We start from the raw sequence: 23886 nt of genomic DNA, 5'->3' as shown, positions 1-23886 counted from the left end.
GGGAAAAATATCTTATATTTTGCTTTGAGAATGGGTCCGATAGTCGGACCCGTGGGTACTATAGAAAAAGCCCTGCTGCATGTACACAGTTTAAAACAGGTCTGCTTTTGAGGAGTTTATATTGGTTGATTCAGCTTACAGCCATCTTACTTGATAATGTACAGTTTCATGAATTCATGGCCAACCATTTCTGAACATGGCCTCTTGTTTTTAGGATTGATGGGCTAACAGGCCCACATGTTCTTCAAATCCTTGGATGAATACAGCTTCTAAAAACATTGCGATGTTTGACATTATTCTTTTCTTGCAAAATTCACCCAATAACAATCAACTAAGTATCAGTGTAGCACAGAAACTGTTAACAAAGGGACAAATCTGACAATTGCAATGTATTAAATTGTATGTCAATAATAATTTTAATATGGCATGCCAATTTCTTTAAAAGAACTGGCAGAACAAATGACTGACATTGGTGGTGCAAGTGACATGGATTTTCCAGACCTGTATGTGAGTTTCTTTATTTTTATTTTGTGACTGTGTTTGATTTGATCATGTTTGAAATTAGTCCAAATAATTGTATGTTGGCGGATTTTTTTTAGATTTTTGAGATGGCAAATCCTTCACGTACAAATTGTTTAGTATCAAAAGTGGGTAGTCGTTCCGATCTGGATTCCTGGTTAAAGCATATAGAGTCTATAAAATATCATAAAAACAAGAAATATTACCAGATAATGTGATTTTATATTAGTTCCGTACACAAAAAATAAATATCCAACTTATAATTATGAGTTTGACAGCTTTTTTTCATTTCATTCTGTCAAAACATCACGATATATACATGAAGGGCACCTGCAAGGCTTCAGGGCACAGTTTTAAATCGCTCGGAACATTTCGGCCATGGCCGAGTTGTTACGGTTGTATAACGAGGTCTATCTCGAAGCTTTGTCAGAGGAGGCCGAGTTATTACGATTGTATCGAGTTGTTCCCCTTCGCATATTGTTTTCTGTGTCAGTCAACTTTCGTTTTATTGGAAAGGTAAACAACTTGTTTTAATGCATTAAATCTTGTTTAGTGCAAAATAACAATTAACTTACATGATAAAATATTAATATTACTCTTTATGATCAATTTCAACCATAAAATACTTCACTTAGAACAATTTCAATATTTTTAAAACACCCCCGTTTTTTGCACATTCCCGTTTAGACGTTAGGGATTGGAAGAATCCCGTATAACACGTCTATTATTTTGGACTAGTTTGAAATAGAAATGATTCAATGATATCTATGTGGATTCCATAGAATAATAGTTCTTGGTTATGTGGGGGTTGACAAATAAGCTTCTCACAACTAAAACAGGGGTTTTCAACGGCAAAATTGGTTAATTCACGGCAGAATATATATATATATATAATTTATTTGGTGGTCTGCAACCTACATCCGAAAATGTGAAATCCGATTTCTATACAAAGTCGTACAAAACAATGTGTTACAGTTGTCACCACCTAGCTGTTTGACGAAAATGTAATTTAAATATAAATTGATTTTATTTTACCCGTCCTCCATGTCCATCTTTGGCTTTCAGGGTGGAAAGGCTAAAATAAATACGTTTCTCCCGTTTCTGTTTTCATTGGAGTCGGTGTTGTAAAATTGTATTCTATAAGAATTGCAAATGGCTAACTACTATCAAAATAATTGTGTAAAATAGTTCAGTTTTATACTAGTTTATAAAGGCAACTGAAATCTATGAATGACTCTCGAGTCTGTTCCCTGAGTAGAAACTGGTCCTTATTTAACAGGATCTAGCACACTTTTTTGCCTTTGGATATATAATTTGTAACATTTCTATATTAAAGAGTTCAAGGCTTTTGAAATGTTTTTTTTAGATAATAACTATAAAAAAAAAAACATATTTTTGTTTTGTATAATCTACATGTATGAGTTGGATTATGTTTTCAGTCGCAGGTACAAGTTTTAGTTAAAAAATCGCTTAATTAAATATGATACTTCAACGTGCTACATGTACTCTTCCATTTTTTCCGACAAATTGGGACTATTATACATGTATATGACCGTTTTCAGGTGCACGGTGAGAAAGTATCCCGAGTGGGCCTGAATCTAACCTACGCGTTCAGCATCTTGGATATCATATACCATATACTTAAGAAAATAAACCAGTTTGAGTTTGTCAATGGGCCTAAATTGACCAGGCCAAATTTGTGACTGGTCCGAAAAGACCCGCATAATTATGGTTATCACTGAAAAAGAGTGAGATCAATTCGCCCCAATTATCATTATAGCCTAAACAGTTTCAATCTTCTGCTTCTGCTTAGATACGGTGCAGGGCCTGTCTGTGCGTGGACTACACTATTCTCCAGATGGTTCCAATGCTGACACGTTTTGACGAAGGATAATTGTTTAAACTGCTCAGTTTTACACTGTTGAATTATAAATCCTCTGTCATGATTGATTACTTGTTTGTCAATAATAGTTGTTGTAATACAGTCTTGAAATTTAGTAGCTCTAACTTGCCTCCTCTGCCTAGCTGGCTGTAGGAACTCAGTAGGTGGTAGCGCTGGCACCAAACCTTCGGCCACCTTATAGAATAAGATCAGCCTGCTGCCTGTTCGTCGTTCTTGTAGAGTAGGGAGTTTCAAAGATTCTAGCATGTTTGTGACACATCCTTCTTCTCTGGTACCCGGTTATAAAAAGGGCTGCATGGTGCTGAAAGTTTTCTAGTTTTAAAATGTTCTGTTTTAGGTATGGGTCTCAAATAATCGCACCATAATAATCTCGTTCTTTTCGGCCCGTTTTTGCATGACTATTGCGACTTGCATTCAAGACCTAATTAATATAAATGATAAACTTATTTGTTTTCAATGTTGTCTAATTTATGTGAAAACATGTGTTGTAATAGTTTATTTCCATGTTTTTCTTACAGTTGATGAACTTTCATTTAATTGCTGCATTGAAAACTAAAAGTAGTGTGAGCAGTCCATATGAGCGCCTGATGGCATGGTCGAAGAATAGCAATACCACACTTATCGTGTTGTCTTTTCTGTTGTCGTCGTAAAACATTATTTCAGTTTAAAGCTATATTTACCATGAATGTTACTACCGTTCATGATTCAAAGGTATACTGAAATGGACCAGGCCGAAATGGTAGCTGGGCCGTAATGGTTAACACTGAAATAGTAACTGGGCCGAATTGGCTCGATTTAACGTATAATCGCCGCTTCAGCTCTATAATTTCAATATCTACCTAACCTGACTTCTAGACCTGCAGTCTCAGTTAGAGGTACTCAACCAAGCTCCATGTATTTATGAATCGTGTTTCAAAAGTGCGCAGTATACATTTATGTTTCTGACTATCTTTGCCTGAAGCGTAATTTTCAACAAGCCGAAAACCCTCGATAAGGACATGTCAGTTATATCACATGGGATACTGTAGAATAGTTGTTCATTCCTCCATGAAATGACACTTTCGACCTTCACACAATGAAGCGGTTACTCCCAAAGACTTTAACTGCCGCGAATTCGTGCCTTATAATACGATCCCTCTTTTTATCGAGCATGTTGCAGTCCGGGCAGAAGTAACATCACTATAACCGGACTCTCCAGATACAACGAGTCGCAAAGTTGAAGGTCAGGGCTATTGTGTATAAATCGTCCACGAAGTTCTATCGACGTGTACAATTCGAGAGTCGACATCAGATTCATTGCTTAATTTACCGCAATACCCGCAAATATCGTACATAGATATATATATATATGGAATGGCAGCTGTCGCTCTTTCATACCATATGTGTACCATTTTTGAGCGTGCTTTCTTTGTTTTCGTTTACACATTTTTTTTTCAAATGTTGGTTCGACTTGGATGTAGTCTTTCTATAATCCGTTTATGGTTTAATTAACCAATTGCATCGTGCAAGTACATGTATATATCGGCAGAATAAAACGAATGTCAGACGAAGTGAGAATAAAACAGTATCAAAAAAGCAAAATAATACGAAAAGAGCAATTAAACAAGATGTACAGGTTGTTATGAAAAATAAACACATAACACATATACATTTACACACACATGTATATTGAGTTCACTTGGGCAACTTACGAAGGTGGGATGCGCCTCATTTATTTTGTTATTTTTGGTTTAAATGGTGGCATTGTAAAAACATTGATGCTGTCTAACCATCGAAGGTATCCGTCAATCTGCGAAGTCTTTTCATTGGCTTTTGGGTGTGCAGCGATTTATCACGGAAATTGACATTTATGTTTCCTTTCTGTGATTGGATAATATTTTTGATGACATCATAGATTATTTACTTCCTGTTGATGAAATTAGGAATATAGGATCTAAAATGGCAAGGTTTACCTATTAGTTTTCTAAAAAGGTAAATTATTATATTTCTTGCGATAATTATCATATTATTATTTGTCAAAGTATTCACAAATCAACGAGTAAATCAAATGTCACACAATAAGTTCCGATAGTGTGACATACAATTATTAAAAGAACAGTCAAATAGTGAACAGTCAAATAGTAATTATCATAGTATTTATAGTGTATCACAGTGTATGTCACTTTAACCCCGTAGTAACACGTACACACATCAGGTATCATATGTATGATGAACAGTTGAATTTGTATCTCCAGAAAATTCATTGTTGTTTTTGTTCATATTGAAAATTCATTTGAAACTGAATAAGTGACACAGTCATCTGATTGTGTGCAAGTCTTAAGCTTTTATTGCTCAAATTATTTTTTCTGATACTACACACAATAGTTTTTAAATACTGGTACTGGTAGAAGATACCATATGCTTTTTTAAATAAATACTTATGAGTTCAAAATTAAACAATTCTCGGTACCGCATACTGGTGAGCTACCCTACAATTTATTTTTAACCTTTATTTTCACAGGTGAACAGTCATGCCAGTGAATGGTTTAAATGGACATGTTGACTTCGATGGGAGTGTCAATGACCTCCCAGGAAATATTTGGATTAAAGCCAGAGGGATGCTGGATACAAACCCAGCAAATATGGACTGGAGGGCTTTAATTAGAACTTTGGAAACATCTAAAAGGATAAAATATAGATACAAAATAAAGTATGTTCATTTTTTTTGGTAACATGTATGTAAATAAACCAAATTGTAAATATGGCATAATATATTGTTTAATGCATACCATGTTTGTTGCCAATAAATATATCGTTGTTGATGATAAAACCTATACAGACAGAGGTATTTTTTACCTTTGCTGTTCTCCCACTAGTTTATGAAGTGGTGAATATAAAATTATGTTTATGAAAATTATCATGATCAACAATGGTTAAATGCCAAACTGAATCCCAATTCATCCATCAGATCTTTAATATGTATATATATTCTTTTTTAGCGTGATTTCTCTATGATGAATATCTATGAAATCATACATGTATTTGTAATGTTTTCATAATATTATCGATAGTTTACTAATTATATTATAATTGCAGACCACAAGTGGTTGAGCTATGGGCACCAGCGATCAGTGGAGAGAGTGCGGCAGGGAAACTGCTGACAGAGTTGGGCTCACAGGGCATGACCGTCGGGGAACTGAGAGATATAATGGAAGAGACAGGCATTGATACCTTTAACCTGGGACTCTCTAAATATGGTTAATGTTGATGCTTTTTGTTTGACAGCATAACTAAAGATTACAGGAAATCTCCCTTGATGATAAAAGTTTAAATGTTTTATAATTCTTTTATCTTATCTCTTTCAAACATAAATAGCCAGATTATTTTTATTGCCTTATTGCTTTGTCAGCATGATAAAAAAAAATTTTTGTATTTATTAAGGCAGATAACAATGACTTTAATGATAGTTTAAATTTCCTTGAAGCAGATAACTGTTGGGATTTGTTTGTGATTTAGTTTTTTGGTTTGTGACTGGTTTATTTTTAATGTTAGATTATGAGCAAAAACTCTATGTTTCTAATTTCTTTAACAATGTTTTGATTTTATCTGTGCTTTGTTTGCTGAAAAAAAGGCCGTTGAAATTGATTGTTCATCAACAACAAGTAATTGAATACTGTTAGTTATCATCTGACTTTCTACTCTATAACTCTTTGCAGAAGAAATAAAAATCACTCGGAGCCCAGAGAAAGGAGTTGATGTCCACGATGGGGATCCACTAGTGTTGGAGGTGGAGGCAACGGGAAAACCCCACCCACGATTTCAGTGGTACTTCTGTCCCAATGGGCAGAATGACTTCAGGAAGTTGCAGGGACATACAGAGGGAATACTCAAAATTCCATATGTCACGTAAGATTATGACCATGAGTCACTTTCATATTAGCTCAGCGTAAAATGTACAAAGAGTAGCTAATGCATGAAAATTTACCTTGAAGCGATAATCTGATTCAGAATTTATATTTATTAAAAGCTTTTTATGAATGTATAGTATTTGCTTCGTATTAAGCTTATTTGCTACATTTATTTATTGTTATATTAACTAAATCTGATTTCATTTACGTGTATACTAAAAGTTGCCATGTACAAAAACCATTACCATGTAAGTCTCATAGATAATTTTTGATGGGCATTTACAAAATATTTAAACGCATTTACGGAAAACAGTTGCAAGATAACAAATCTTATGGGTAAAAAATGTCAGTTGTAAAAATGAACCTAAAATAACAAAATTAAAAAAGACTGGGTTGCAATTTTCATCAAATTTGCTCATTTGATTGATAAAATGCAAACTGGCATTGTAACACAATTCATTCCTTACAGTTCTGCCAATGCTGGTGGTTACTCGTGCCAGATCCACAACTGTCGAGATCCAAAACTGACAAGGATTACCGAAATATCCCTCGTGTCTGTCACGCCCAATCCAAACCCAACTGCTAATGGGCTTAACCCACCAGATGCTGATAGTCTAGCACAGATGTTTCCCCGTCTTTCAACAAGTATGTTCAATTTTAAGCGTGGTACACATTGTTTCATTATCTGACACGATGAAAGTTCAGTTTTATGTGCGGTAGACCTTGTTTCATCATCTGACACAGAGTAAGCTCAGTTTTATTTGTGACTGATCTTTATTTAGTGTTTTTAAGGGCAGGTATACATAAATGTTAATTATTATTTTAATAAAGACACCCATTAATGGTCAGTATCAGTGTCACACTTTGGTTAAGGTTTTGCTTGTATAAACCTTTTAGTCATTATCTGAGCAATTATATCATGTTTTCCATTAAAATCTAAGATGTGTCTTCCTAACTATCCAACCTACTTAATTAATGAAGTATAATAACACTGCTTTGAATAATGGGCCTTTATTATTCGACTTAAGAAATCTGGTTAAGCTTTTGCATGTTACTGCAATTATGGCAAGGTCATTGTTACTAAAATTATAATAATGGTTTCAACCCAATAACTTTAGTTAGGCAGGGATCCAACTAGGCCTAAATAGCCCTGTTGTGCCCTTTTGTTTGACAGAGTCAATTTTCAAAAATAAGTATAATGATAATAATAAATATCCATAATTTGGACACTAAAGTAAAGATAACAGCTAAGGTATTCATAACAAACTATAAGTATTGAAAGTAGTAACAACACATATGGTACAAAATGTGAATTGAACATAGGCCCTTGCAAATGCCCCATTAAGACTCATTCAATGTGCATCTAAAGTGCCTATTGTGAACTATCACCCTGCCCGTATCAAATCCTGGCTGGAGCACTGGTTATGTTTGATGGATTGCAAGAATCTAGGTGTGTATGATGCTTATCTAAAGAGCTATCTCGGGGTTGCTTTTGACGTGGTGGAGTGAAGTTTAAGGTTACAATAAATAGAAAAATGGTTTCCAACCAATAAAATTAATTAGGATTGATGAATAGTGATGAAACTTGGTGTGTAGGTAGCTTATGTGAAGAGGGTGGGGACAAAGAATGAAACTTGGTATGAATGTTGCAGGGGAACTGAACATATAACACCCTGGACTAGAGTAATTTTCAGGTACCGGTATGGATCTTTTTTTTTAAAGTTAAGAGAAAAAGCTCATGCTTTTTAGTTTTCTACATTATATGTTTTACAATAATTGTGAAGAAAGTTATGGTCACTTTTGTTGGAATGATGTTGCACGCCCAGGCCAGGATTCGAACCCTGGAAATCTAAGTGAGAAGCAAGTGTGCTAACCACTGCGCTAAGTGGAGAACAATGCTTTTTTCCAACTCGTACAAGAAATCAAATGGCTATAACTTCTAATTTCCCCAAATGAAAAACCTGGTTTTGCCACATTTCTGCGCTTCTAGTAATTGTATAATCATGTAAAATATATCAGTACCCATTTGCCTCAATAGATGCAATTATATAAATGTATCATTTTTTTTTTTAGATAGTCCACATGCCAGTTTTTATGAGGGGTTAGAGAACCGATCTACTGTTGGCCCAACCACTCCCCGATCCCCATACAGCCTCATTCTGAAAGACCTGCAGGATGTTGAGGTTCCGTTGGGGGAATCGTTCACCCTTGCTGTCGAGACTGCTGGAGACCCGCCTATTTACTACCAGTGGTTTCACAATGAGGAACTCCTTAAAAATCAGTTTGGACCTAAACTCTCAGTAAGTAGTTGTAGGGGCAGTGTTTTAATTAAGGTTCAAGGCCTTTATAATTAAGGTTCAAGGCCTTTATAATTAAGGTTGAAGGCCTTTATAATTGTTGGAAATCTGATTAACATACTAGTATAGGAAATTGGACCAAATTTGGGGCCCTACTTGGTTTGAAATACAGGACAGAGACTTTATATGAATAAAAAAAGAAAGACAAATGATTTTCATATGTCATATGAATTATGGGAATTATGAAAAATCCTTATTGTGCCTATTTCAGATGTTAAATTCCCAACATCAGGACTATGGTCACTATTATTGTATCGTGGGGAATGGACTGAGGAAGGAACGCACTAGGACTGCCTCTGTTACAGGTGATAGGTTTATGGCTACTCATGGGTCCACATATTATTTGACTGCCTCTTGTTTAAAGGGGCTGTATACTGTATGATAAAATAGCGGAAAAAAAAGTTGTCGAAAACTGACATAAACTTGGCATTGATGTGTACAATGCATTGAAACTTACTAACTGAAGTACCACATAGGTTACAATTTATTTAAGTTGAACAGTTATTTTGTATTTTTCCATTAAAAAAGATTACTGGGTATGTCTACCAGGTAGAATTCATTCCTTTTGTGTGATTGGCTAGTCGGTGTTATCACGTGATATTACCGAGATAGGTGTATAACATAAATATATATATATTTTACAATTATGATATGAAAGTGTTACACATTCTCATTCTATTAGATAATTGTCCTGAGATTTGTTACAGAAAAAAACTTCTTTTTTTGCCAGTCTGGTGTACAGTCCCTTTAAAACGCAATTTAACAGTAAGACTTACTTATAAATAGGGATAGAATAAAACTGTTCTCCCTGGAACAAAAGCAGGAATATATATTATATTTATAGTATAACCATAGAGCCAGCAAGTTCAACTCTTTGAGCGCTTTTCCTTTAAACTTTGCAAGGATCCCAGCTCAAGTAGTTTTAGATAGATAGATAGATTTATTTCAGTAAGGAATGCACATACATGGATGTTTAAAATAAACAACATGTATAGTAAATAACATTATACATACATGATATTTTCAATAGCCATGTCAGGCACACCGAACCAAGGATGACACAAAAAAAGAGAAAACTCTTTTTCCATTGTGGTCCTTTTTTTGGCTGGCTTGGCAAGAGCAATTTCTAGTCATTGTCAGGTTATTTTGATATGTTACACTGTTGTAATGTTGAATGCCTTTCTGCCCTTGAACTTAGAACAGGTCATGTCTTCAAATACATGTTTATCTTTTCAGCTCCTATTCGTAACTCTGGACAAGATCATGGTAAGAATGGTTTATAATCAAATTAACATAGAAAATAATATACCGGTAAGTTACGAGGTTAGTAGGTGACCCGATATGGGATATACGGGGCAAAGGAAACCATATTGGTTTACATTTCTTCAAATTTTTCATTTATTAATTGGAATATTCATCTGAATAGAAAAATAGACGCCATTCTGGTTTGATACAAATTTAGTCCAGGACCAATGACGTTGTGCCATTTATGTTGGAGGCGTGATATATTTACATGCGGCACCTACATTGATCTGTTATCATAATTGTTGATGATCCTTTTAACTTCAATAACTTTCAACGGTTTATAATCAGCATTTGTTTAACCATATAAATCAGAAAGGTTTTATTTTTAATGTCTTAAACTTTAAGATTTTAAATCACAAATTATTTTAATTCTTCAGCGATTTATAAATTGACTGTTGACATTTCAGAAATAACCATAATCTCTCAGCCAGTTTCGAAGGAGCTCAAGTTTGGTGACAGTGCCTTGTTCATGGTAGAGGCGCGATGCGGATTGCCCCTCCAATACCAGTGGATCAAGGACGGGAAAGAAATTGAAGGTAAAGCATATGGTACATTTATTAGTTTGTTACTGGGAGATTGTCTGAGCATGAAATATATGCATCAAGCTAAAATTTCACAAATTATCTTAAAGATTTACCACAATTAATAATAATGTTTGAATATTCCAAAAAGGATAAATAAATGTCGAAAATAATGGTTCTCATAAACAATACCAAGTTTAGTTTGACAGAAATAAGCATAAAACACAGTATTTCTACCTTATGAAACTATAGTAGACCACAGTTTATCTTTTAGCATTCACCAATCATTAAATAATTTATTGCACTTTCTGCTATTAAATACCTGGTAACAATCTTGTTATCAATAATCAATATTTTCCATAAATGCATTATTTAGTAAGTAGTTAAAGGTGTATAAGTCAAAATTTATGTTTGTTATGCATGTGTATGAATCTATTTTTGAATAAGTGTGTCACTTAAGGATGATACATTTAAGAATCTATAGCAGGGTTCCCCCTGGGTTCTAAAAAGTTGTCGCCACTTTTTCGCAGGGAGTTAAGGGGGGCGCAAAAGGCCCCCTTACGGGTCCAGGGCAGCGCCCTTGTGGGGGTTCAGAGGGGGCGAAGCCCCCTTAAGCTCAAGGGATTTAAGCATTTTAAGAGCCTTAAATTGCATTTAATTAACACATTGTCGTGCAGAACATAATATAATATTGTTGTACATGAAGCACAAGATATGAGAAATTGTTATTCTATTGACAAAATATATGTACAAGTATATAAATAAAAAAAAAAGAAATATTGCCGAAAGTGTGACATTAAATATACATCAATATGTTGATTTCAGTCAAATGCCTGGATACAAAAGTGTCAAAGAATTAAAGAAAACAATTTTAAAATTATGAGATAAACTTAAAATAAATGGAAATAATTCTATAATAGAAATGTCTTGCTTAATCTAGATTTTACAAATAAAGAAGCTTGTCCAGTGTCTCAAAGTGCCGTTGTTGTTGGCAATACACTTGCAGTTCTTATCAATGACCTTCGACCAATTTGGTGTAGCGTGTTCAAACTCAGTAGGCTTATTAATCATGATCTGTAGATGACCCCTATTGCCTTTGGGGTCCATAGTGCAAAGGTCATGGTGACATTTGCTAGAAAAAATGACGGCCATTCCCTACAGGCAACAGGCGCATTTAAATTCACAAAATTCTAGTTTTAAAAAAAAAGTCCTTTAAAAACCTCTAAACTTCATCATTAATATATATCATCTGTAACCAAAAAGCATTTTATTTCACAGTGATTATAAAATGTTTCAAATGTAAAGTTAAAGGTTAGTTATTTAGATCTTGGAACATTTTTTGAACATTAATCTTTAAACTAGTTTGTTATTAAAGGACATAGGTAGTTTGTAAGACTTGACTCAAGATTACAAAGAAAACCTTATAATAATACGCTATCATTGATAGATCACATTATTTTTTTATCGCAGGTGCAACTGACTTTGAGTACAAGATATACAACATACAGGACGCAAGTTGCAGTGGCTTATACCAATGTGAGATCAAGGCTATGAAAATGACGACGGAGGGACGAGAAGTTCAGAGCAGTCGCGTGTTCTCAAACATGGCCTTTTTGCATCTTAAGATACCATCTGTTAACGACAATAATCGTTATAACCGTAAGTATTTTGTGAAGATTCCTATATCTGATAGAAAACTAAAGCTTTAGCTAGTTGAGATTTTAAATACGAAACTTTAAAATTTAAAATATTTAAATTTATATAAAATGGGTCGGAAATATATTAAGATATTAAATATATGAAAATTAGTACTGGTATTAAATCAATGTTTGGAGGTAAAAGGTTTTCAGATCTTTAATGTATATTAGTTTGTTCATTTCATTTTCTTAATATTTCAGCCCATGACAAAGTGGCCTTACTGATAGGAAACTCTGATTACCTTTCGGAAAAAGCATTAACAGCCCCTCCGAAAGACATTCAGGAAATGGCAGAAAGTCTTGTCTCAATAAACTTCAAAGTTGTTAGCTTGTTGAACTTAACCAAGCCTGAAATTGAAAATGCTGTTGTTGAATTTTGTAAATTGATCGATAAAAATGTGTATGCAGTCTTCTACTTTTGTGGCCATGGTTTTGAGGATAGTGGAGTTTCGTATTTAGTGCCGACGGATGCCCCATCCATGTATTCACCAGAGGAATGTGTGAATACAAGTCAAGTCTTGTACAACTTCCAGAAGAAGAACCCAGCTCTGGTATTTATGGTACTGGATATATGCAGAACACGGTATGTGTACCTTAGGTGTTATTGATGTATTAGGGTTTTAGCCAGATTTCAAAAAGGACAGGAAGCTGCATTGTATCAGGCTGTCTAGAATAAAATACCAAATATGTAAGGTTTGTAGTAGTGATGGTCTGATAAATCAATTATATCAATTTAATTAATCAATTTTATTTTTATTTCTTATTATTGAATAGCAAAATACACACCTATTAATTTGGGGGTCAGTTTTTCTGTGGCAAAAACGCTACCAGTAACTAGACTACAGGTAACCAACCTGGCAGCATTCTACTTACATGATGAGTACTTACATTAGTCATAAAACACCTGAATCAGGTACAGCAATATATTAAAAAGCTCAGGTATGAATGAGTAAGAAATTTCACAAGTTAATTAAACAGTGTACACTGTACAGACAGTCATATATATTTAATTTTATTAAATACTCTTATTATTTGGTATAATTGGTTAATCTCCTTAGCTGATTGGTGGATTAATAAATCCGATCCAATTATCATCACTAGTTTGAATGTATTTATAATCTTGGTATATAGTGGGGGTTTTTCAAAATAAAATAGATATCTTAACAGTCTTAAGCAATTAATTTTGCGAAGGCCGAAGGGTGTCAATGCTGGTCTCCATGGGGACAGAAGGGTGTCAATGCTGGTCTCCATGAGGACAGAAGGGTGTCAATGCTGGTCTCCATGATGACAGAAGGGTGCCCAGACTGGTCTCCATGAAGGCTGAAGGGTGTCAATGCTGGTCTCTATGAGGACAGAAGGGTGTCCATGCTAGTCTTCATTAGGGCAGAAGGGTGTCAATGCTGGTCTAAATGAGGGCAGAGTGGTGTCAATGCTGGTCTCCTTGAGGACAGAAGGGTGTCAATGCTGGTCTCCATGAGGAGAGAAGGGTGTCAATGCTTGTCTTCATGAGGACAGAAGGGTGTCAATGCTGGTCTCCATGGGGACAGAAGGGTATCAATGCTGGTCTCCATGAGGGCAGACTGGTGTCAATGCTGGTCTCCATGAGGACAGAAGGGTGTCAATGCTGGTCTCCATGAGGACAGAAGGGTGTCAATGCTGGTCTCCATGAAGAGAGAAGTGTGTCAATGCTTGTCTAAATGAGGGCAGAGTGGTGTCAATGCTGGTCTCCTTGAGGACAGAAGGGTGTCAATGCTGGTCTCCATGAGGAGAGAAGGGTGTCAATGCTTGTCTTCATGAGGACAGAAGGGTGTCAATGCTGGTCTCCATGGGGACAGAAGGGTATCAATGCTGGTCTCCATGAGGGCAGAGTGGTGTCAATGCTGGTCTCCATGAGGACAGAAGGGTGTCAATGCTGGTCTCCATGAGGACAGAAGGGTGTCAATGCTGGTCTCCATGAGGAGAGAAGGGTGTCAATGCTGGTCTCCATGAGGACAGAAGGGTGTCAATGCTGGTCTCCATGAGGGCAGAAGGGTGTCAATGCTGGTTTCCATGAGGGCAGAAGGGTGTCAATGCTGGTCTCCATGAGGGCAGAAGGGTGTAAATGCTGGTCTCCTTGAGGGCAGAAAGGTGTCAATGCTGGTGTCCATGAGGGCAGAAGGGTGTCAATGCTGGTCTCCATGAGGACAGAAGGGTGTCAATGCTTGTCTCCATGAGGACAGAAGGGTGTCATTGCTGGTCTCCATGAGGACAGAAGGGTGGCCATGCTGGTCTCCATGAGGACAGAAGGGTGTCAATGCTGGTCTCCATGAGGACAGAAGGGTGTCAATGCTGGTCTCCATGAGGACAGAAGGGTGTCAATGCTGATTCAATTCCTTTTGCAAAAATATATGTTAACAATTGCACAATTATAAATAATAATAACATTCAGCTTATTTCAGCATCAATACTTTACTAGAGGGAAAGTTTCAATGAAATGAACATTTTTAAATTTGGCACTGAACTCAGACTTGAGACTGTTGTAATCATGGGCCCAAGAGTCATGTAAACATACAAACGATTTTGTGTTGTAGAAAATGGATCATTTACGACAGGTCGCTAATAATCGATGCAAAATATCAGAATGGATTATCACTTAGTGGCAGTATTCTTGCTTTATAAAAATAGTGTAGAACTATAGCATAAATCATTTGATCATCAGCTAAAAGTTAACATCAATGAAAAAATATTTCTTTAGAAACAAAACATGTGTAAGATTTTGTATTTATGTAAAATAAGGTGGCTTACAGTCAAACTTATTTTAAATTACCGTAGTGATAACTATTATATACATAACTAACAGTAATGTTAATCCATTGTGTATGTTTGTTCTTGTATCATTTAGGGGCAAAGTCAAGTCCTCAGAGCCACCAAAGGAGTTGGTCACACAGGCACAGAACGGAAATGTTTGCTACTGCTATGCAACGTAAGATAATAAAAATATGACTGTTTTGTTTGCTATATGTTAAAAAATTGTCTTGCTATGAAAGATTGTGATATAAGATTATAATTATACGCCTGCTTTGCAAAGTGGTGAGTTCCACTTGCCGTTTTGTTCGTCCATCAGTCTGTTATAGGTATGCACTCTTGAAGGAAAATCATCATTTTTGGTAACTTGATGAACGCCAAGATCAAAAGCTTTCTTAAAATGTAAGTTTTTCCTTTAAAGCAATAGATAAAGTTTAGATAATTATATATTATTGCTACCTCTTTTTAATCTCACGCCAAGTAGTAGGGAGGGGATTATAGGCATGCTCTTCGTCCATCTGTCTGTCTGTCTGTCTGTTCGACCGTCCGTCCATCAGGATGGCGGTCCGTCTGGCTGGCTGTCTGTCTGGCTGTAACATTTCCTGTCCGGCTGATAACTTACTTATGCATGGATAAATTACCATATTACTTGGTACAAATGTTGTCCACATTGAGATGATGTGCAGTGACCTTGACCGGGGTTCATACCTCAAAGGTCAAGGTCACACGAGACCTTTAAAGGTCAGAGTACCCAATGCGTGTCCGTGCTATTACTTACTTATGCAGGTCAAGGTCACAAAAGACACTTAAAGGTCAGAGTACACATGCCGGTACTCATGTCCGCCCTATAACTTACTTATGCATGGATGGATTACCATATTACTTGGTACAAATGTATTCCTCATTGAGACGATGTGCAGTGACCTTGACCCGGGTCCATACCTCAAAGGTCACACAATACATTAATAGGTCAGAGTACACATACTCGTGTCCACGCTATAACTTACTTGTGCATTGATGAATAACAATATTATTTGGTACAAATGTTGTCCTCATTGATACAATGTGCAGTGACCTTGACCCGGGTCCATACCTCAAAGGTCAAGGTCACACGAGACATTTAAGAGTACACATGCTCAAACCCACGCTATAACTTACTTATGCATTGATGGATTATCATATTACTTGGTACAAATGTTGTCCTTATTGAAGACAATGTGCAGTGACCTTGACTCGGGTCCATACCTCAAAGGTCAAGGTCACAAAAGACACTTAAAGGTCAGAGTACACATACCGGTACTCATGTCCGCCCTATAACTTACTTATGCATGGATGGATTACCATATTACTTTTTACAAATGTTGTCCTCATTGAGACAATGTGCAGTGACCTTGACCCGGGTCCATACCTCAAAGGTCAAGGTCACAAAAGACACTTAAAGGTCAGAGTACACATGCTTGTGTCTGCGCTATAACTTACTTATGCATTAATGGATTACCATGTTACTTTATCGAAAATACTTAAGGCTTGCTATTTCATCAATGTTATAAATCAAGGACTCATTTTTTTGGCCAAAATATCCTCGACATTGATCTGACCTTTACTACACACAATATTAAAAACTTTAACAAATATCCTTTTATAATATGTTCATATATCCAAGAATATTTAGGTTACCGATCTTAAACTTGTATTTTCTATATTTTCACTCTTGACCAGTGGTTGTGTACAATTTTGATCAGATTCAACGTACCAGTCAGGTTGCGAGAAAAACAAAATATACTAAAAAACAAAGGCAGTGGATATAGCCGTCCTTTGCACTGCCTTGTCAATTTTGTTTCCACTGATCAAAGCACAGTGGAAGGCATATAACTGTGGCATTTACATCATAATCATGTGATCTAAAACAGTAAATGCTTTTAAAAAAACTTGTTAAGAATGTGCGCTATAAAGATGGAATCACAGTAAAATTTAGATTTTTTAACTGAAAATCAGACACTCATTGGCAACTGCTTGGTTTTCCAATGTAAAAAGAAATATTTCCATGAGTGTAAGTTTCATCTGCGATCACAAATTTTTAATGGATTGTCACATGATTTTGACGTATGAAAATGGTGGAAATATACCAAGAATATAATAAATGGCATTACAGGAGTTTGGGCTTGGCAGCATTTGAAGACAAGAACACACAGAGAGGTCTTCTGATGCGCCATCTTGCCCCCCTGTTAACGAGACCAATCGGCATTGACCAGCTTGTCACAGACCTGAAAGAAGGTAGTTTTATTACATATATTCAACTAATGTAAAGAATGGCTGAGCTTGTTAACTATGTCATCCTGCCGTATATTTTCCACAAATTGGAAGTGGGAAAAGGATGGAATATTGGAAATAGTGGCATTAAGTGATAAATGATAAAAAATCCACCCACCAAATGCTACTCCAAAAAAGTAACTATGTTTTTTTTTTCACCATCTGCCTTATCCAAAATAAAAAAAGTTCACCAAATGCCGAATAAAATAAAGTTTAATTCAAATTTTGACCAAATGCCTTGTTTAATTAAAAAAATTGAATGAAAATCCCAAAACATTAAATCTAAATCACTTTTAAACATGGGGAACTTGTTCATCTTATACCCTTCTTCACATTGTACCCTAAAGATGTTGAGTCTTACCTGCTTTTGGTGGTAAAAAACATGAATATTGATGGATTTTGGTTGATTTTGAGAATTGGACATAGCTTCTTCAGTTTTTGTTGGATTGATATCAAATTTTTTTCACAGACAATAAAAAATGCACTTCAATATATCAAACGGGTTTTTGAGTCACCCATTTTGAAGGTTAGGGGGAGGGTGGGGAATATTTTAGCATTTTTGGACGTTGTAATTTTTAGCTAGTCTGTCCGATTTTTTGTGTTGGGTCACTTACATGCAAACTATCAAAGCTATCACTTTCAAACTTTGAACCATAAAAGGATAAAATCAGATGAGTATTCAGCACCCACAGGCGGTGCCCTTGTTTTATCTACTGTTGTTGGTTTAGAAAAATGTAAAGGTATATTAATTGCTTTTTGTGACATTTGTGCCATGTTTAGATTTAAAGTTAAATTGGAACTTTTTATTATTTTTAGAACAGCTACCCACAATGTTAATGTCAACATTTTGGTTTACCTTACAGAGTTCAGCCGTAACCCTAAGCACTCAAAGATTCAAATTCCCGAGATAAGGTCAAATGTTCGTGAAACGCGAAGATCGCTGACGGACAAAATCACTCATCGCGGACAGACACAAGCATATAGTGCTAGGACAATGTTATGGTGTAGCTATCATGGTAAGTCAATGTTATGGAATAACTACTATATTAAGTCATTTTGTGGATTATCTTGAAAGCAGGGTCAGGAACTTCCTACTTGGTTTGCTAGTTGATCTTGATTATAAGATGACCCCTAATGATTTTGAGGTCAGTAAGTCAAGGTCACAGTTACCTTCAGGTGAAAGACAATTTGATGGTCGCCAGTCTGTTCATTACACTTCTTTCGACTAAATAACTAAAGAACGCTCTGACCCAGGAACTTAATACTTGGTATGCAGGTTGATCATGACCAGTAGATGACCGCTATTATTATATATTTATTAGTCTTCAGTCCAAAATTAAAAGTTTTATATCCATCATCGATATGACCAAAAAATGGGGAAGACAAGTGCTTTTTCAAAAAAGCAATCTTATGTTTCATTAATTGTTTTCCTACAGATAAGCCAAAAAAGCAGGACCTGAAATTACCGGCTGGAATTGTTCTACAGCTAGACTTCCAGTCAGACCATAACAACATACTCCACATCTTTGTGCTGGTTCTGGAACAAGGAGAGACACAAAACTGCATTGCTTTTGTCTCCAACTATTCTCCGGTTTGAATAGATTTTATTTGCATTTCATGCAGTAGAGGTTTTATGTCACATGGTGATGGGATGGTGTTGTTCGTGTGGCGTCAGTTTCACTCTTACATTTCCAGTCAATAACTTATAAATGACTTGTTGTAGTCTTTAAACTTATAAAGCACAATCAGCATGCTCCGTAGATGACCCTTAAAGATTTTGATGTCAGTAGGTTAAAGGTCAAAGTAATGGTGACCAAAACTAGAAAAATATGTCCGCAACAGGTGACACATGCATTTCGCAGAATTCTAGTTTCCTTTTAGCATGTGCTTTTATGTATGCAATTAAATGTACTAGGCACAAAACTACTCTCCAATATGAAATTCATTTAATTGTATACAGTTTTCATTTTGCTAAAATATATTTTATCTGCATTTCAATTTATCCAGATTTCATTTACCTGAAATAGATTTTATCAAAATTTGATTTAGCTAGGATAAAAGGATTAGGAATTACCATTGCATTTGGGTCATCATTGTTGTGTTATACTTTTTTTATGGCTGTACGTAGAAAGCTGTTCATGACATTCATACATTGTAGGTATTTTTTTGCTTATTTCACGTACAAATATATTTTAATATAGTCATTATTTAAGAGTGAATCATCTATATATTTTCTGATTTTAATGTAAGAAAATGGAATTTATCACATGTCAAGATTTTGCCTTTAATTTTATATTTTCATTTAAATTGATTTTTCTCCTCAGAGAATCTCCTGTCTTGGCGACATTGTTCAGTTTACAAGGAAAGAAAATACGAGGAAAGAAAAATATGGCACGAAGATCACACTACAAGACATGCAGAAATTGCAGGTAGGAACATTGTGATGCCCCCTCGGAGGAAGTAAGGGCATGTTATATATTGGTTTTCAAATGTCAGTAGGTCTGTCAGAAGGTTGATCAGTTCTTTGGTCAGTTAAATAAGGTCTTCTGATTACCTCCACTTCTTCAAATTGGTTGGAGTGGATAACATGTCATACACAGATCTGAGAAGGAAACTCAGTTGAAGTGGCTGCCATGTGATCTTTCTCTCAGGCACATTCCACTTTGTCCAATTCCCCTGGGGTCTAAGTTGTACCGCCTTTGCTGACTGTGCCTCCTTTATTGATCTCTGAACTTCTCCCTGAACCATGGTTCTCTTCTTGACATTATTAGAGTTTTCCTAATGCTGCTTCTTACTGATTCCCAAACCTTCTCTATCCTTGCCTGGAGTGTACAATGTCCTGGTGTTTGAGACTGCTTTCAGCCTGTCCTACAGTCTGTCTCTCTGACCATTTCCTTCCCGTTCTGACTTCTATTCCTGCCCCACTTCTTTTCATCGCTCGAGGCCTGAGTGTTGGTAGCAGACATGTTTTAGCAACCTTGTACTCCTCAACAAGGGAGCTGATGGGCATCTGTAGTTTTGTTGACTTGCCATAGAGTCCAATAATGGTAAATTAAGGTGGATGTCCAAGCCACCTCCTCAGAAGACTTAACACTGTTTTTGCCAGTTGGTCAAAGGTTAAGGGCAACTATTTAAAAAAAGAAGGTATTTCGCCAGTAACAATGAGAAATTTGAATTGCAATGTTTTATTTTCTGAAAGCATTTCTATTTTTACATCATGTATGCATATGTGAAAGACTATGTGTGAATTTTACGAAAATGCCACTTGGTATAGCAACCCATATTCATGAAAAACTGTCAATGTGTACAATGAACACATCTTTTGCTATGGAAATTTATATGCAATCATAAACTTTTATCATCACCAAAACAGTATTTTATTCGAAACATTTAATAAATTATATTTCAAAATATAAAAATAGTTTTGGTAGAATTCAAGTTCGACAAAGTAGGCTCATTTTTTTCTTCTTCTTTTTCTATGACTTATGAATGGAAAAAAAAAATGTTCTTTTCAATGTCCAAACCAGCAACGAGGGCCTCATGAAAAGTACAATATGACTTTTTGCACTTGTTCTGTTGTCTAAAAAAATAAATAAAAGGTTTTACCGTAGTGGGCATGCCCTAAAGTAATCAGTGCTCAGGGTCATCATAGTACTATCATGGTCCTTTGTGACGAGTTATATAGCATGACTTAAATATTGTCAAAGTTATTGCCCTTTGTAAAGTAATTAAAATACAGCAAATCGATTTACTTTTCATCAGTATTTGAGAAGTTTTGAAAGGAATTATATAACTGGAAACATCAATTTAATTATGGAAACACATTGTTCATGTTACATTATTATCTTAAAAATTATATAAGTTAAAACTAAACACGTATATTGTACACTTCTTACAGGACAATCTGGTAGTTGACATCACTGTCAAGTTTGTGTACAATAGGGACGGAAAAGAGTACAACCATACCCAGAGAGTTGACCTGGGACTTCCGCTTGTGTCAAAACTGAAACTGTGGAAGCCCACAAAAGACTTTGAGCCCAAACATCGGCAGCCCATGGAACAAGAAGAAACTGACAGTACCTGAGATGGAGGAAGGTTACGTTGTGAAAATGACTCGCTCACAGATTTCGTAGTGAAATTTTTTTCCCAAACATTTGTTCAGAAATAGATTAATTTAATTGGCTGATTCACCACCAAGCAACAACAGACTGACATATGCTCTTTAAAATTCAATTCTGTTAGTTAAGCTTAAAATCATTCAATTTTCATTGGCGTTGCTCAGACTTGTCATCAAAATGAAGCAGTTCCTGTTACATTTCAAATGTAAATAACAATTATGAATGATAGAATTAATACTTATATTTCTGATGACAACTTACCATTGTGTCCGTTGCTTTAAGTTTGTTTATATAATGCATGCTATGAAAACATTCAATAAACCATGAGATTGGATACAGATAACAAACCTTTCTTTGATAATGTGCTTGGAATGTAGTTAAATACAACTAGTGCTGAAAGATACTCTCTTAGTCTATAATCTTTCATTTATGATTGGGTATATCCGTTTAAGGATTGATTTCTTGCATTAATGCTTTATGAGCACAGTAGGGCACGCGAGCAAATTCCATGAAGCAAGCTAATATTTACATTAACATTTACAAAAATATTCATTGCGGTTAAAATTAGCAGTATCTTCTGCAATTGAGTATTTACTCTTAAAGAAGTGTAATCGACAACATACGTTTGTATAAAAGAATGGCTGAATTTTGTAACATTGTATATCATTGGTTAAATGACTTCACGCTAATCCAATCGTAGCTAATCCAATCGTAGCACAATATTGAAGTTTACAATGACGTCATAACTCCTTGCATGTTATACAATATGAACATCAAGCTTTATCTATACAAAGGACTAGGAGAATGTAAACATTAAAATTTGATATCTTTTCATATTATGAAATGCCTGACTTTTAACATATTTGTGGAGAACCAATACTACATGTTAAAATGTTAACACTGAACAAATTAAAAAAAAATCTAAAAATTTGCTAAATACCGTAGCTAATATTTTTTAACGACAACATGATAATATAGACTTGTGAAAGAAAAACATGATAATTTTACTGACACTTGTATTAGATGTAAAGGAAATAAAACACCAACTTTTACTGAAATAAGTTTAATTTTTAAATATACCTTTAGCCAATACAAGCCATTTGTCAATTAAATTTTATGTCACATATTAAGTTGTTAATAACAGTCACGATCTTTCTGATAGCCCCAGATCTGTATTTTTATAATGTATTATTTACTCTCACCTCATGCTATTATTTATATCCAAAGTTGCATGTATACATGTATTTTTAAAGTAAATTGAATTTTTTCATATTTTTAGTATCTGTCTTGTAATTCTAGTATCCATTAATGCGAACAAACAAAGGCACTCTTCTTATTCTCCCTTTCATTTATCACGTGACAAGCTTGATTTGAGATTAAATGCTGATTTTTTAAATGTCTTTATTTTTAGAAATACTTCATATCTCTGTCTATCTACGCATATGTATATTTATAGCATACAAGAATGTGTTCTTTAATGTGATTTGTTAAAAGTATGTTAAATAAATGATGTAAATGATAGTGTTCAGTTTCGTAGAGGCCATCTCCACACGACACACCACAAAAATAGCAGCCATCCACTACAGCCTTGAGGCTTTTTATAAGGGTTGCCAATCACATTTTGCTAGTTTCATGAACATTTTGAGATCATTAATAAATAAAATGGGTGAAACTTTGCCATTTGGCATGTTTGGGGTGTATTACCAGAGTGGCATACACCGAAACCTATCCTAAGACGCGTAAGAATGCCGAGAGTTCTAAAATTGGCTCCGGAATGTTTCTTGATTGTGCAGAAAAGATGTGGTAACATTGAAGAACATTCTGCAGAGTTGGCAAATGCTGAAATGTTCCCAATTTGAGAGCCGAGGTATATTCACGATACCGAACTACTATTTTGTTATCAGTTGGTAGTTATCAGTTTATCTACAACATAGAGCATTGGTTGAAGTTAATTTATCATATATTGTAATTATCTGTTTGGAAGAGATCAATTGTAGAATCAAATAAACTACGATATAAACTTTAATGTAGATATTAAAAGTACAAACGTTGCAGTATCAAATCAAAATAGAGGAGTTGGCACCCAGACCGTATGGTCTTCCTGTTTCTTCTAGTGCTTAAAGATACTCTCTTATTTAGAGTCCATAATTGTTCATATATGCTGAGTTATTTGCTGGTTTGACCTATATGTTTATGGATACAGGATATGTTTTTAAAAGTCTCATAACCTTTCAAACATACTATAGTACGATATAAGATCTATTATGCTGGGATAATGACTGGTTAGGCATGAGCTTTAGCTGAAGACTTACTCGAATGAACCAGATTTCAATGAAAATCAGTCTCTGAAACATACCTGGAATAATGTCTGACTTACAAAATAAGTTCATGTACGAGTATGTAATATTTTGCGTATATTAACAGTAAACACTGATAAAACATGGACATGAAAGGGAAAACTCCTATAAACTGGAAAACTCCTTGA

General features: G+C 35.2%; 1 protein-coding gene across 1 annotated transcript; it reads left to right on the top strand.

Annotated features, from left to right (window-relative positions):
* Positions 1-4256: 4256 nt before the first annotated feature.
* Positions 4257-22922, top strand: LOC128227723 (mucosa-associated lymphoid tissue lymphoma translocation protein 1-like). The gene is made up of 17 exons (XM_052938506.1): positions 4257-4393; positions 4923-5111; positions 5498-5658; positions 6118-6307; positions 6779-6954; positions 8383-8609; positions 8878-8971; positions 9903-9932; positions 10379-10507; positions 11963-12151; positions 12391-12772; positions 15071-15151; positions 17126-17247; positions 18147-18299; positions 18720-18874; positions 19608-19712; positions 21182-22922. The coding sequence occupies exons 2-17, from the start codon at positions 4933-4935 to the stop codon at positions 21365-21367; spliced, it is 2559 nt and encodes an 852-aa protein (XP_052794466.1). The 5' UTR covers positions 4257-4393; positions 4923-4932; the 3' UTR covers positions 21368-22922.
* Positions 22923-23886: the final 964 nt, after the last annotated feature.

The sequence above is a fragment of the Mya arenaria genome, chromosome 3 (genome assembly GCF_026914265.1).
Source record: "Mya arenaria isolate MELC-2E11 chromosome 3, ASM2691426v1".
Taxonomy (NCBI): Eukaryota; Metazoa; Mollusca; class Bivalvia; order Myida; family Myidae; genus Mya; species Mya arenaria.
This window is presented reverse-complemented; position numbering and strand designations above follow the sequence as displayed.